Source organism: Macrotis lagotis, chromosome 8 (genome assembly GCF_037893015.1).
Source record: "Macrotis lagotis isolate mMagLag1 chromosome 8, bilby.v1.9.chrom.fasta, whole genome shotgun sequence".
NCBI classification, from domain to species: Eukaryota; Metazoa; Chordata; class Mammalia; order Peramelemorphia; family Peramelidae; genus Macrotis; species Macrotis lagotis.
In genome coordinates, this window is record NC_133665.1 from 28,386,416 (window position 1) to 28,402,169 (window position 15,754).

General features: G+C 34.3%; 1 protein-coding gene and 1 long non-coding RNA gene across 8 annotated transcripts in view; one reads left to right on the plus strand and one right to left on the minus strand.

Annotated features, from left to right (window-relative positions):
* LOC141495379 (uncharacterized) overlaps nucleotides 1-15,639 on the minus strand; it is a 28,570-nt gene extending 12,931 nt beyond the window's left edge. The window contains exons 1-2 of the long non-coding RNA XR_012470752.1: nucleotides 15,498-15,639; nucleotides 10,396-10,505 (exon numbers count right to left, since the gene is read on the minus strand). This is a non-coding gene — a long non-coding RNA (uncharacterized LOC141495379). The remainder of the gene's footprint in view (nucleotides 1-10,395; nucleotides 10,506-15,497) is intronic.
* Nucleotides 1-15,754, plus strand: part of AGTPBP1 (ATP/GTP binding carboxypeptidase 1) — a 235,238-nt gene that overhangs the window by 31,164 nt on the left and 188,320 nt on the right. For all 7 annotated transcript variants that reach the window (XM_074196612.1, XM_074196615.1, XM_074196616.1 and 4 more), the window contains exon 3: nucleotides 6,948-7,072. In XM_074196612.1, the coding sequence (XP_074052713.1) occupies nucleotides 6,948-7,072 (125 nt within the window). The remainder of the gene's footprint in view (nucleotides 1-6,947; nucleotides 7,073-15,754) is intronic.

Here is a 15,754-nt window from a genome sequence, read left to right on the forward strand (position 1 = left end):
GGGAAATTCACTTCAAATGTGAATACAATTAAAATAAAAAAGATTCTGCTCTTTGTAGCTTTGTCTTTATTTTTAAATTATTTTTGATGAACATATTTCTAAAATGTATTATATGGATCATTAACAGGCATATTCTAATGTCTCATAGTGGTGTGGCAGTGTGCCCCTGGGTTCTTAAAGATGCTTCCTTTTTGCCCTCCGCATTTCATGCTGTTGATCAATTTCTCCACAGTCCTTTTTCCTTTTTAGATTTTCATGATACAGATGCCTCATGGTTATTCACACCTACCTTATAACCCCTTCTCAGTTAATTTTGTTAGATTATCCTCTAACCATGGTAACCAGTGCCTCCTTCTCTATATATACTTTGGTTCTGCACCCATTGGTTCAGTTATCACTCTTATCCTACAGCACTCTTAGATCCATTTATACAGTCCATATTTCTTTCCTATACTCCAGTTGTGCAAAAACAATTGCCCTTTGGATATTTGAAAATAGATGTTCCTTAAGCAGCTTTAATTTAACTTAACTAAAACAGAAATGAATTACCGTTTCTTTCAAATCCATTCCTCTTGTGTACATCACCATTTTTCTGGTTACCAAGGCTCTCATCATTGTTGAATCCTCAATTTTCATATCTTTCCCTTTCCCCATTCTAGTTGTCATGTTTTGTTACTTCTTCATTTATTTTACATTGTTTTTCTCTTGTAATAATGGGATATGGAATAAATATGTATGATAGCTAAAATATAGTTCCTAACCCATGATTCCTAATTTTTTTTCCCCCTTTGACTGTTAGCTTGGAAGTATTTTTGTTTTATTGAGATTGAAAATTATGTGTATATGTTCTTAATTCATTTTGATGTTGAAGTGATCCTGGGTACTTTAAATTAAGTGCCAATGGAGCTTAAATTCTGATAGAACCTATTAAGCTAGAAAGATCTCAGGTGTAGTCCAGGAAAGGACTTTATTAGTTGTTCATTTAGTCAGGTTAAAATTGGAAGAACTCCCATTGCTAAATTTGGAAGGATTGGTCACCAGGTAATAAAGCAGCTACCTAATAAAACCTCCAGCTACAAGTGGGTTCTTCACTTGAGGTCCAGGAATTTGTATTTTCAGAATTTTATTTCAATATAATTAGTTTCCTTTGCAGTCCTATATATTTTATCTTTATATACTTTAAAACATTATTGAGGATAATCTTCATTAGGTAACCTGATTTTTTCTTACTTTTCCACTTTTCTTAAACTTTACTCTTCTTTACATAATAGTTTCTGACTAGGTAGGTGACTAGGTAGCTCTAACAGCAAAAATGGTGAGTGGCCATAACTGTGAGATTTAATGTTTTCTTGGCAGGGATCCACTGTTTTATTGAGCAGGGTTTGTCCTGTGCCTAGGGGCAGGAACCTACTGAATCCTTATAAAGGGCAAGGCACTTCACTTAAGTTCAGTGACCTCCTCAATAGTAGGGATGACAGAGGGCCTCAGTTTGCTGGAGGAAATGGGATGGATTGGTATTCTTTGTACACTTAAGAGGTATTTGCCTTGGCAAGAAATATGGCCACTTTATATGAGACAAGGGTGAAGGAACGGGTCATGTCATAAGGCATTTGCATGGCCTGAGATGAGATGGGGGAGAGAAGATGAAACTTGGCAAATGGTTTCAATTTTTTCAGTAAAATATGAGGCAAGCTTTTCAGTTAAGAGAGTTGAGGAAGAAGACTTGAGGATAAAAAGATTTGTAAAAGTTGCTGTAGTGAGTAGGATTTTGAATTTATAAAGGAAATGTAGAATTGCTTAGCAGTAGTGAGGGCCCAATTGAGATTGTGTAGCAAATTTGTAAAGGACTCAGATCAGAATGGATCACCTATAGAGGAGAGAATTGATGAAAGTAGAACAATTAGGTAGCTGTGTCAGGAGTCTGATATACTGGGCTCAGGTAGCAGTTAATGGTAGAGAAGAGGAGAGAGAGAAACTGAATAGGTGCAGTTGACAGGATTTGACAGCTTATCAGCCTATGGGGATGAATGAGAGTAAAGAGTTGAAGAGGGCAATAAAGTTGTGGACTTGGGAGGCTATAAGAAAAAATAAAAGAATAGTGGATGGGTTTGGGGGAAAGATTAGGTTTTATTTTAGATATATTAAGTTTGAGATACCTGTATAATATTCAAGTTGGCATTTGTCCTTTGTTCTCAAAGAGGACCATGATATCAGGGAGGTGATGCCATGACATTCAAGTGATTGTGCAGTCACCAGTTTTACTTTCTGTTCTGGAGCCAGTGGCCAGTTGTGTATCAGGAATATTGAAGATAGCCTTGGAGTCAATGGGAAATCTTGGCCTTTTTAAACTAAGATATTTTTGACTAAAGCAATATCCATTTGTGGTTAAGGCTAAGTAAGAAAGAAATAAGGCAAAGAATGGCCTCTTTTACCTAGTTAAAAAAATCAATCTGGGATGGCAAGATCCTCAGATCCTCTGACCAAAACAGAAGCAACTGCTAGTTAACAGGCATTCTGATCCAATCAGGGCCCAAACAATGATTTATTGTTAGCCAATCTAGGAGAGTCCCAGTGATTTGGGTTTAGGCATGGCCCTTAAGAAAGAAATCTTGGCACTTGTACAAAAATATTCATGGCAGCCCTCTTTGTGCTGGCAAAGAATTGGAAATCAAGTAAATGTCCTTTAGTTAGGGAATGGCTTAGCAAACTGTGGTATATGTATGTCATGGAACACTATTGTTCTATTAGAAACCAGGAGGAATGGGAACTCAGGGAAGCCTGGAGGGATTTGCATGAACTGATGCTGAGTGAGATAAGCAGAACCAGAAAAACACTGTACATCCTAACAGCAACATTGGGGGTGATGTTCAACCTTGAAGGACTTGCTCATTCCATCAGTGCAACAATCGGGGACAATTTTGGGCCGTCTGCAATGGAGAGTGCCATCTGTATCCTGATAAAGAGCCATGGAGTTTGAACAAAGTTCAAGGACTATTCCCTTTAAGTTAGGAAAAAAAACCAGATTTCTTATTGTCTGATCTTGTTATCTCTTAGACTTTTTGTCTCTTCCTTAAGGATATGATTTTTCTCTCTCATCACACTCAATTTGGATAAATGTACAACATGGAAACAAAATAAAGACTGACAGATTGCTTTCTGTGGGGGGAGGGGGGAGGGAAGTAAGATTGGGGGAAAAATTGTAAAACTCAAATAATATCTTTAATAAAAAAAATGAGAAAAAAGAAAGAAATCTTGGGTGGCTAGGTGGCACATTGGATAGAGCACTAGCCCTGGAGTCAGGAGTACCTGAGTTCAAATCTGGCCTCAGACACTTAATAATTACCTAGCTGTGTGGCCTTGGGAAAGCCACTTAATCCCATTGCCTTGCCCCCCCCCCAAAAAAAAACCCTAAAAAAAAATCTGGTAAACCTCCCACATGTTTTGTGAATTTTCCAATATCAAAATTTACATTCATTTGGGCAGAGCACATTCAGGAAAGGATGTGATACCCTATGTGGGCTGAAAGAAGGGAAAGGAAAGAAGAAAGAGATAGAGAAAGAGAGAGGGGGAAGGGAAAGGAAAGAAAAAAAGGGTTAGAGAAAAAAAGGAAGGAAGCTATATATTGCCCAACTGATCAGCAGTAGAGCAGCTCCTACTTACAAAGTTTGATATTTGCTTTTCGTTCTTGGAGAGGATCATGAAATCAGGGAGGTGATGCCATGACCTACAAGTGAATTGAATTTAAGTGAGGGAGAACTATGCAAAGTTACCAACCTCTCTTTCTTCTATGGAGCCATCTCAGTCCAGTGGCCCGATATGGATCAGGACAATTGGAGATGGCCCTCAGGACATCCAAGTTGGAAATGTGTGATTGCACCTTAGGAGAGAGATTAATGCTAAATATATGAAATTGGAACTCTTAGAGATATAAATTATATTGTAAAGCAAGTATGTAATGGAATTTATGTGTGTGTGTGTGTGTGTGTGTGTGTGTGTCTAGCAAGCTACAGAAAGGAATATAAAAGATAAAACTTCACTTAATTGGTAAGCATCATGGTTTACCAACATCCTAGCAGGGAACTCTGAATTAAATAAGGAAACTTTGTGATTTCTACCTGTGTGAGATTTGTGAAGGTGATTTCACTTTTCTTTCCATATTATGCATAGCTAAAATCAGATATTTTCAACTTTCAACTCCAAAAATATGTTTGGTAAAGTGATTTTTAGTACATCCAGGTGGCACAGTGAATAGAATTCCAGACCTGGAGTTAGGAATATTTATATTTCTGAGTTCAAATTTGACTTCAGACTCTTACTAGATGTGTGATTTTGGGCAAGTCATTTAATCCTGTTTGCTTCAGTACCGTATCTGTAAAATGAGCCGGAGAAGTACCACTCTAGCACCTTTGCCAAGAAACCCCAAAAGGAGTCAAACATGATTGAAACATAAAAATAAGTCATAGATTCAGAAAAATGAGTATAATTTATCTAAATTCATTTAAGTATAAGCCACTGACTTGAAAAGTAAAACATTTAATATTTTTTAGGATCCACTTAGCAAATAAATGAAATTTTATTATATCATGGAAGGTTGTTGTATTATAGATTTAGAGCCTAAAAGAATCTTAGATATTGTCTAATTTAATTTTTATCTAGATAAATCTTTATGTGATAATATGGATTTTTATTAATAGTTTAGAATTTTGTAATAATGATTAAATATCCAAGACTAATGCTCAGTGTGAGTTCATTTATTTATTTTGTACACAGACTCTATGTGATTATATAAATGGGTATCTACATATAATTTTAGAAGACTATTTTGGACACTGAGAAGTTAAGAAACTTACGTAGGATCATCCAGGCCAACATGGTGTTTAGAGATTGGAACTTGAACCCAGTTTTTCTTGATTTCCTAATTGACTGTTTCTCTCCTTTGTCATAAATTATAGTTGATTACATAATAATTTTCATCTAGCTTCTTAGTTAATTTCATCTAGCATGTTAGTTTAATGTGTTTTGAAGTACCTTTCTTAAGACAGCTGTATCCTGGAAAGCATCAGGATAAGAAAATCAGCAATAGCACTATGGGCCGCACTGAAAGTTTTCTGAGCCCTTGGAAAGTCATTCTCATTCTCTTTTGTTTATATATGGAATTTAAATGAATTTGAAAGTCTTTTCTATACTTCAGCCTAGGATGTGCCACTGTGTGAAGTCATTCCAAAGAGAGTGCTGCCCTCTAGTGATAGCTGTTTTACCAATATCATCAACAATACTAATTCTTAAGGATCTTAGGACAGCTTGTGCTAAAACCCTAGAAGTTATCTGAGCCAGACAAGGTTAATTATATTACTCATTTGTGCTCACACAGTGATTAGTGTCAAATCAGAGAGTGACACTAATCACTAAACTGAGACAAATTACTGAGGAAACCTTTTTACTTCACATATAAGAAAATGATTCAGATAATTCTGAGCTTGAGTGGGTAGCTGGTTAAGAAAGAAAGAAAGAGTCATGTGCTTTCATGCAGAACTTTCTGGTGATTTTTCAATGTTGATCAAATTTCACCTTTTAAAAATTTGTTTTAATGACTAATTATATACTAAATGTACATTTTTTGTGGGGTTAAGTGACTTGCCCATGGTCACACAGCTAGGTAATTATTAAGTGTCTGAGGCTGAATTTGAACTCATGTCCTCCTGATTCCAGGGCTGGTGCTCTATCCACTGTGCTACCTAGCTGCCCTGAACTTATTATGTGCAGAAATACATATTTTTTGTTTCTTATAAATCTCTTTTAATACTATATTTTATTAGGTAAAATCAATATTTATGTCAGTTAAAATGAAAAATTATTCTGAAGACTCATTTTTTTAGTCTTAGAATTTTCACATTAAATTAATGTATTACAAACATTTTTCTGTAGTAGTGGCTTAAACTAGACATCTTATTTCCTATTTAGACATGTTTTACTAGTCTTAAATGTACATTTTCTGGGCAGTCTTTATCTGAAATTAATTGAAGCAAAACTTAGTCAAATAATGTTTCTATTAAAATTGCTTTTTACTTAAAATACCAATGATATCATGATTCAGTGGAACGAATGCCGAATCTGTAGCCAAAAAAACATGGGTTCAAATCTAAATTCTGCTGCCTGTTATTTATCTTTGTGACTTGGGTTTAGACATTTACATTTTGGGGCCTCATTTTCTTAATTTATAAAACAAGGGGGTTGGACCAGATGATCTCTGTCATCTTAAATGTTTGATCCCAAGATATTCTATGTTAGCTTGAATTTGAACTTAGAATAGTCACACTTCTATATCTAGAATTAGCTATGGAATCCTGGAATTCTTCAAACATTTCATTACCTTCATGTGGTATCTTGTCTCTTCTTATCCTTGCTTATTGTATTTCTGTTAAACTTTAAAATAATTTAATAAACCTAATATATTAAGTATTATGGAAAGGTGCTAAAACTATAAAGGTAGAAAGGACATAAGCTCTGTTCCCAAAGAATTTATAATCTAAAGGGAGTACACAAATAATTGATACCAGGGAGAATGAGATGAGTGCAAAGGCAGCATCAAAGTGGTGTCCTAGTGGAGAAAAGCATCACATTTAACTGATTTCTTTCTTTCTCATCTCTTCAGCACCTCACACACCAAATTGCTTTAAAATCTTTAATGTGCTTTTTCCATACTTTTGCCTGTTTTATTACTTCACTTGTTCTGTGAAGGGGGAGGTGTCTTACCTAAACTTTGAATCTCATCCAGCACCTAGCATGGGTACTAGTTGAATGATGAGGTCATTCAAGGGAGCTCAGTAGATAGCGATCAAATTAAATTGAGAGAAATTTTATGTTGTTTGGTATTAGTAAAGCAAGAATTACATTTAAAATGTACAAATATGGCATGAAGTCTAAACATAAAATAACATTTTTTATAGCCTTACTAGTAATTCTCGGATTGTGGCACTCCTGGCTCAGCTGGAGAAGATCAACTATGAATGTCCAGAAGCAGAAGCTGCCAGATATATTACATCAAAAATTCTTCACCTGGCCCAAAGTCAAGGTAAATTTTTTTCTTAAAAAATCATTTTGTCTTTTTTTGTTAACTACTTCTATTAACTATTTTGAAACACAGTTGTCTTAGTCAGCAACAATTTGCACTATGCCAAATTAATGATATAAGTACCTTATTTATTCATTTTATGTGATATTTATAGTGAAGTAATATCATACATTGTAAAAAAAAGTTACAAAAAGCTATATACACATATATTTAAATACCTGTCTCATGTACCTTATCAACTTACAGATATGGCTGGAAGGATTGTAAGCCTATACATAAATTTAGAGTTGGGAAGGACCTCAGAGGCAGTTGTTTCAGAAGGAAGAAACTGAGCTCCAAAGACATTAAATGAAAAGTCTAAGGTTACACAGGCAGTAGTAAATGACAGATAATTTGTTCATCCCTTATTTAATTCACAGTGAAATTATTTTCAACCTTTTTGGGATTGTTTCTTTGTTGTTACAGGGTTGATTTCAGAACATCTACTTTATTCTTCTAGAATTGCCTCTAACCACAATCCTCCACCTCACGCTACCCAAATTTGATATGTCCTTGATTTCTGATCTAGAGCAGTGTTTTCCAATACATATTAATGGGAAAACTATCTAAATTGATCTACGTAAATTTTCTCTTTACCTTTATTTCTTAGCTTGATTACTCTCTGGAGGCTGAAGTCATCCATACTACTTGCTCTTAAACATTCTGGTTTATGACCTCAACATTCAGTTAAATCTGTTCTTTCTGAAGTTATCAGTGTTCTTTTAATTGTTCAGATCTAATTGCTTTTTAAAATTCTCATCTTTCCTGTTGTCTCTGCAGTCTTTGATAGTATAGAATGCCTTCTCCTCCTAGATGTTCTCTCCTTTCTCAGGTTTTTGGGACATTGCTCTTGTCTTGTTATCCTACATCTTCTCAGAGTTCTTTTCTGGATCTTCATCTAAGTCACAATCATTAATCCTGGATATTCCTAAGGCTTTTTTCTGGTTCCTCTTCTCTTTTTCCTCTATGATCTCAATTTCATGAACTCATGGGTTCAAATAAAAACTTTAAGATGATTTCTCGAACTATATATCTAGTTATAAAACTAACTCCAGTATATCTTTTGGACATCTAAAATTTGGTATCTTGTAGACTTTTCAAAATTAGAACTTACTATCTTTTCCCCAAAGCCTTTCCTCTTCCTAATTTTCTTTTTTTAAAATAATATTTATACAACAGAGGTTTTTTTTTTTTGTTTTGTTTTTTTGTTTTTTTAGATTTTGCAAGGCAATGGGGTTAAGTGGCTTGCCCAAAGCCACACAGCTAGGTAATTATTAAGTGTCTGAGGTCGGATTTGAACCCAGGTACTCTCTGCTCTATCCACTGGGCCACCTAGCTGCCCCCCCCCCATTTTCTTATTATTGTCAAGAGCATCACTGTCTTCCCAGTGTCCTAAATGGCCTCAGTTGGTTCCTTGGTTCCTCATTGCACTCATCTCATATATCCATTCTATTGTCACATTTTCCAGTTTCTAACTTCACAATTTCCTACATACATTGACCTTCTCTTCACCCATACAGTTGCTATCTTTGTCAGCCAACAAACCTTTATCAAGTACCAACTATGTGCTTTATCCTATGTGGATATTTTGTATCCAGACTATTGAAATAACTTTCTAATCCATCTTCCTGTCTCCAGTGTTGCTGTATCCTAACCCTAGTAAACTCCAGTGATTCCGTATTAACTGTATAAAACATAAACTCCTTTGTTAGGCATTAAAGCCCTTTATAGCCTACCCCTTCCTTCCTTTCCAGTCTTCTAATACTTGAATCTTCTTTGTGTAATCTCCAATCTAGCTGACATATGTACTGTTCTTCACCCAGGATATTCCATATCCTGGCTGTACCCTAGTCTTGGCAAGATCTTCCTTCTCACTTTTAGGCTGGTCAGGATTTCTACAGGACTTAGCTTAAACACTCCCTCCCTCTTGCCTTCCCTTCTTCCTTCCTTTGTTCATTTTCCATTTTTCTTTCATGAAGTAGGAAGATGTGTTTGGATTAAATTCTGCCCACTTTAGGAAGCATTGTTGGAGTCTTGTGCAGTCTTGATCTTTAGTATCATAGATCTTGTCACTGTGTTCTCTTGGTTCTAAATACTATGCTTTATATGTATCTCAGGGCCAGGTCATACCAAGATGCTGCAGAATTTTAGTAGATACTAAGTAGTCTTATCTAGGACATAGTTTATTTCCTACTCTTCTATTCTTAGTTTTTTTTTTTTTTGGTGGACTCCAGATTCTATTTTGAATTTATGTAACACAACTACAAACTTGTACTTTGTTGGAGCTCCAGTAGACAGTTGCTGACAAAGGCTCCATCAGCTAGTTGGAAGGTTCTACAACAAAAGAGCCTTAGTCCTATTCCCTTCCACTGCCTTTGCCCTGGTCACTCACCTATGGAATGGATCCATGATCCTGTTCTGGGGTCAGAGTGTTTTCAGGTTCTTCCCGCTCATTCTTCACTGGACTAAGTATAATATCTTACTCAGGATGTGACCAGAGATACATAGCTGTAGGCCCAGCCTGATCAGTACCTATAGGGTGAATTTGCGATCCTGGCAGGAATAATCTTTTTTGGAGTTTTGGATACAGTAAAGAGTAAGGGTGATAGTGATGTCCTCCTTCCTCTCCAAATAAAGGATGAAATAAAAGATGGTCATTGAAATATTTTTAAAAATGCACAAAAGTGAAGGCAGTTCAGTGAAGAAACAGACCAACAGGATAGCTTTGAAAGTTATAATATGTTGAATTTATTATGAAACAAGATGTATAAAATAATGATTTTCATTTTTGCATATCTTCATTGTTTTGTCTATTTTGTATATGTGGAATTTCTTTTGGTATTTGTTAAATTCAAACTATTAAATAAAATTTAAATAATAGAAATATACATTTTCCTGGAGTCTTGTGAATCTTTAGGCTTTAATCTGATAGGGAAAGAGGAGAAAAGAAAAAAAACACTGCTGCTACATATCCTCTAAAGTATATTCCATTGTCTTTAGCAAGTAGAAGAAAAGTAGTAGTAGACACTGAGAAAATGGCAAGACACAAAATTCAAGAAAGGGATCCATAATCAACTTCATATCCCAGATGTCTGTGCATCAATGTATAAAGTATAGGTAATAAAGAAGGAAAATTGCTATTCTTAGCAAAAGGATAGTTTCATTTCTATGATATCATTGAGAACTTAGTAAGATGAGACCCCTGGAAAGATGAATATGGAAGGATACATCTCATTTAGAAGAAACAGAAGACATAAAAAGTGGGTAAACATTTGCATACTTACTTGTTGCTTGGGTATACTTGTTGCTTGTTTTTCCTTCCTTTCTTGGAATATTCTTCACCTCTACTTCTTAGAATCCCTTTAAGCTTCAACTTAATGCCATCTCCTACTACCTTTGTCAGAAACAAATGAATTAAAATGTGTTAAGTATTTTATAAACCTTAAAGTGGCATGTAAAAGTGAGCTATTGTTATGATTATTTTATTGAGTTTGTATATAGCTTATGTATATCTATTTTACTGGTTCCCTCCCAGTTAGAATGTAAATTTCTTGAAGTTTAGGAGTAGTTGTACTTAGTTCAGTACTTGATACAAAATAAGCCCTTAAATTCTTGTTGATTGCTTGATTGACTGGCAGATTATAAAAAGAGTAGAAATGGTAGAGACCTGGGATGGCATAGTAGCATAAAGATTGAGGAAACATGGTGGAAAGCATTTCAGTGAAGGAAAAAGGAGGCAGAAATGGAAGCGTTATTTATTTATTTAGTCAGCACACTAAATTATGAGTCATCTAGACAAAAAGAGTTTGAGAAATATAAACCTGACATTGAGGCATGATATAATAGTGGATGGGACATTTCATCTAGTACATTTATTTACTAGAGAGCTCTCCCTGCCAAAAGATGAGTGAATGCTGTTTTCTTTCTTTTTTTTCTCATTACATACATTCATTTAACATTCAACATTTTGGAAGCTTTTGAATATCACATTTTCTACTATCCTCCCTTCCCTCCTCCCTCCCCATTAGCAACTGATATAGGTTGTATATGTACAATCAAATTTAACAAATTTCCTTATTAGTCATGTTGTGAAAGAGGACTTAGAACTAAGGGGGGAAAAAGCATGAGAAAGAAAGAAAAACGTCAAAGAAGTTTAAGGAAATGAACATAGTATACTTCGCTTTGTGTTCAGACTCCATAGTTTTTTCCTCTGGATGTGGATGGCATTTTTCATAACAGATCTTTCAGGATTGTCCCATCACTGAAGTGCTGGGAGGAGCTACATCTTTGAAAGAACTATCAATCACTTCCAGAAAGAGATCCCAGAATAAAAACTCTTTAATGAATATTGTAGCCAAATTTCATAAAATATTGCAAATAGCCAAAAAGAAGAAATTTAAATGCCAGTGAACCCACAGTTAGGAATACAAAGGTTTAGCAGCTTCACTATTAAAGGATCAGAGGGCTTGGAATATGTTATTCTGGAGGGTCAAAGGAGTTTGGATTACAACTAAGAATTAGCCTGCAAAATTTAGCATATCCTTTCAGGGAAAAAGATGGATTTTCAAAATAGATGACTTTCAAACTTATCTGATAAAAAGACCAGAACTGAACAGAAAATTCAATCTTCAAATACAAGACTCAAGAGATGCATAAAAAGGTAAACAGAAAGGGGAAAAATGTTAGTAACATTAAACTCTGTACAACCCTACATGGGAAGTCAATATTTGTAAATATTGCAATACTTATAAATATTGTAAATACTCTTGAGAATTGAATTTCTCTTAGGATTCTTAAAAGAAGCATGCTTAGAGGGTATGGCTATAGATTGATTATGAAAGTAATGACTTGAGCTCATGAGAGTTGTATTTCTAATCAGAGGGAGTATACTTTAGAGGGTGTGGGCATAAATAGATCTTGATTTTGCTTTACATGATATTCTATGTCATGAAGATTATATTTATATATTAGAAAGAGGGGGTTTTATAAATTGACTTTAATTTGATGATGCTCCTGGCTCTTGAGAATGGTATTTCTAATGGGACAGTTGAAGGGAGTGTACTTGGACAGAGGTTGTGGGTATGAGGTTATTATGAGATAATGATGCTTATCAATCAATCAATCAACCCTAGAGAATTCTACTTCTGTCAGGACAGATAAAAGGAATATATCTTGTCAGAAGTAGTAGGTGCAAGATAGGTATAAAACAATAAAGAGTTGGAAAAAAGTTTACATTGAGAGAAGGTAAGGGATTAGTGGATAAATATCACCACAGAAGAGGCACAAAGACTATTAAATATAGTAGAGGGAAAGAAGGGAGTTGTGAACACTGAATAGATATTAATCTCAACAGATTTAACCTAGAGTGAATAACATACATTTCCAATTCAGTTTAGAAATTTATCTTATATAACAGGGAAGTAAGGGGTGGGGTGGGGGGAGGGAATGGGGAAGGACAAACTGATAAAGGGGGGGGATAAAAATAAAAGTAAAGTTAAAATAGAAATTAAAAAAGTAAAAGGGGAAGGGAGAAGGAAAAGAATTGATAGAAGGGAGGGCTGATTGAAAGGCAGTAGTCAGAAGCAAAGCATTGGTGAAGAGGGATAAAGAGAAAGGAAAACAGAAAGTGCAAATGGGAAAGATAGCATGGAGGGAAATACAGTTAGTAATCATAACTTTAAAGGTGAATGGATGAATTCTTCCATGAAATGGAAGTGAATAGCAGAGTGGATTAAAAGCTAGAATCCTCCAATATTGTTTACAAGAAACACAACTGAAGTAGAAAAATTCACATAGGGTAAAGGTAAAAGACTGGAGCAGAGTCTATTGTGGTTCAGCTGAAGTTAAAAAAAAAGCAGGGATAGCAATTGTGATTTTAGACAAAGCAAAAGCAAAAATAGATCTCATTAAAAGGGATAAGGAAGGAAACCTTAGGCAATGGTAATATTGATATGAATATATGAATATCAATATTAAACTTATATTCACTAGGTGGTAAAGCATCCAAATTCTTAGAGGGGAAGCTAAATGAGTTGCAAGGAGACGTAGATAGCACAATTATATTAATGGGGGATCTCAACTTCCCTCTCTCAGAATTAGATAAATCTAACTATAAAATAAACAAGAAGGAAGTTAAGAAGGTAAATAGAATTTTAGAAAAGATTTGATAGCTCTCTGGAGAAAATTGATTGAGAATAGAAAAGAATGCAGTGGTACATAGCACCTACACAAAATTTAACCATGTATTAGGGTATAAAAACTTCAATCAAATGCAGAGAGGCAGAAATATCAAATGCATTCTTTTCAGATTATCATGCAATAAAATTACATTTAATAAAGGACAATGGAAAGAAAGAAACTAAAAATCATTTGGAAGCTAGATAATCTAATTTTCAAGAATGAGTGGATGCAACAACAAAGCATGAAAATAATTACCAGTTTCATCCAAGAAAATGACAACAATGAGATATCATACCAAAACTTATGGGAACCAGCCAAAGCAGTTATTAGGGGAAATTTTATATCTTTAAATGATTATAAGAATAAAATAGAGAAAGAAGAGATCAGTGAGTTGGGCATGAACTAAAACAATTAGAAAAAGTATAATTTTTTTTAAGTTTTTTGCAAGGCAAATGGGGTTAAGTGGCTTGCCCAAGGCCACACAGCTAGGTAATTATTAGGTGTCTGAGACCAGATTTGAACTCAGGTACTCCTGACTCCAGGGCCAGTGCTCTATCCATTGTGCCACCTAACTGCCCCGAAAAAGTATAAATTAAAAATTTCCAATTAAATACAAATTAGAAATTCTGAAAATTAGAGGAAAAATTAATAAAATTGAAAGTAAGAAAACTGTTAAACTAGGAATTGGTTTTATGAAAAAAAACTCCAATAAAATTGATAAACCCTTGGTTAATCTGATATAAAAGAAGAAAGTTAAATAACCAGTATCAAAACTGAGAAGGGTAAACTCACTACCAATGAGGAAGAAATTAAATAATAATAATTCAAAGCTAACTCTATGCCACCAAATCTGACAATGTAAGTGAAATGATTGAATATTTACAAGAAATATAAGCTATCCACATTATAGAGGAAATAAAATACTTTAATAATCCTGTTTCAGAAAAAGAATTTGAAGAAACTATCGATAAACTCCCTAAGAAAAAAATCTCTAGTACCAGATGGATTTGGAAGTTAATTCTACTAAATATTTAAAGAACAATAATTTTAATTCCATATAAATTATTTGAAAAAATAGGTGGAGTTCTGTCAAATTCCTTTCATGACACCAACATGGTGCTGATACCTAAGCCAAAACAAAGAAGAGCCAAAACAGATAAAGAAGATTATCAGTCAATCTCCTTAATGAATATTGATGCAAATTTTAGCAGAGTATAACAATTTATTACTAGAATAATACACTGTGATCTGGTTGAATTTATACCAGGAATGGTTCAATATTAGGGAAACAAGCAACATAATTTACCATATCAGTAACAAGATTAAGAGAAATCATATAATTATCTCAATAGATACTGAAAAAACCTTTGACAAATTCAGCACCCATTCCTATTAAAAGCACTAGAAAACAAAGGAATAAATAGTTTTCCTTAAAATGATAAGTAGTATCTATCTAAAACCATCAGCAAGCATTATATGTAATGGGGATAAACTACTAGCATTTCCAGTACGCTCAGGAGTGAGGCAACTATATCCACTGTATGCCACCGGGACTAAGACACTTTTCAAGCTAAGGGCTCCTCTCTCAGGGTGAACCTGAGTGATGATTACCTCTATTGTTTAATATTGTATTAGAATTGTTAGCTTTAGCAATAAAAAAAAGAAAAAAACTGAAGGCATTAGAGTAGACAATGAGGAAATAAAACTTTCACACTTTGCAGGTGATATGATAGCTGACTTAGAGACACTGACTCTAGAACATTAACTAAAAAAACTACTTGAAATAATTAACGACTTTAGCAAAGTAGAGAAATATAAAATAAACACACATAAATCATCAGCATTTCTATATATGACCAACAAAGCTCAGTAGCAATAGATATATTCCATTTAAAGTAACTGGATGCTGATTTCTTAACTTCCTTTAATGATAATTTCCTACTTGTGAAAAGTTGGGAGGAAATTACAGGGAAATTTTTTCTTCAACAAAGAGTTGCTTGCTGGGTTGGAAATAAGGATAACCTTGAGGGGAAATGACTATTACATATTAATTTTTGTGATAAAGAAAGGGAATGTGGGGAAAAGTCTAACCTACTTCTTGGGTTTTGGGAAAAAAGTCTCAGAGAAAAAAAATAGTTATGATCCTCATGGACTAAGAAGTATGGAAAACTATTAGGACTGAAATTCTGAAAACACAAATACATACAAGTACAATGAAGAAGCAAATGAGTTATCTAAAGATATTGTTTTGGATGTATAGGTAATTCACCGATCCAATTAGATAAAAAAAGACATGTCTAGAAGATTAGAGCAATGATAGGTGCTGGAGAGATGAATACAGATCTCTTTCTCTTCTAAAATTCCATAAATCTATAATTCTGATTTCACCATAGAATCATAGAATTTTAGAACAAGAAGGGATCTTTGACATCATCTTGCCCAACCTTTTCATTTTACAGATGA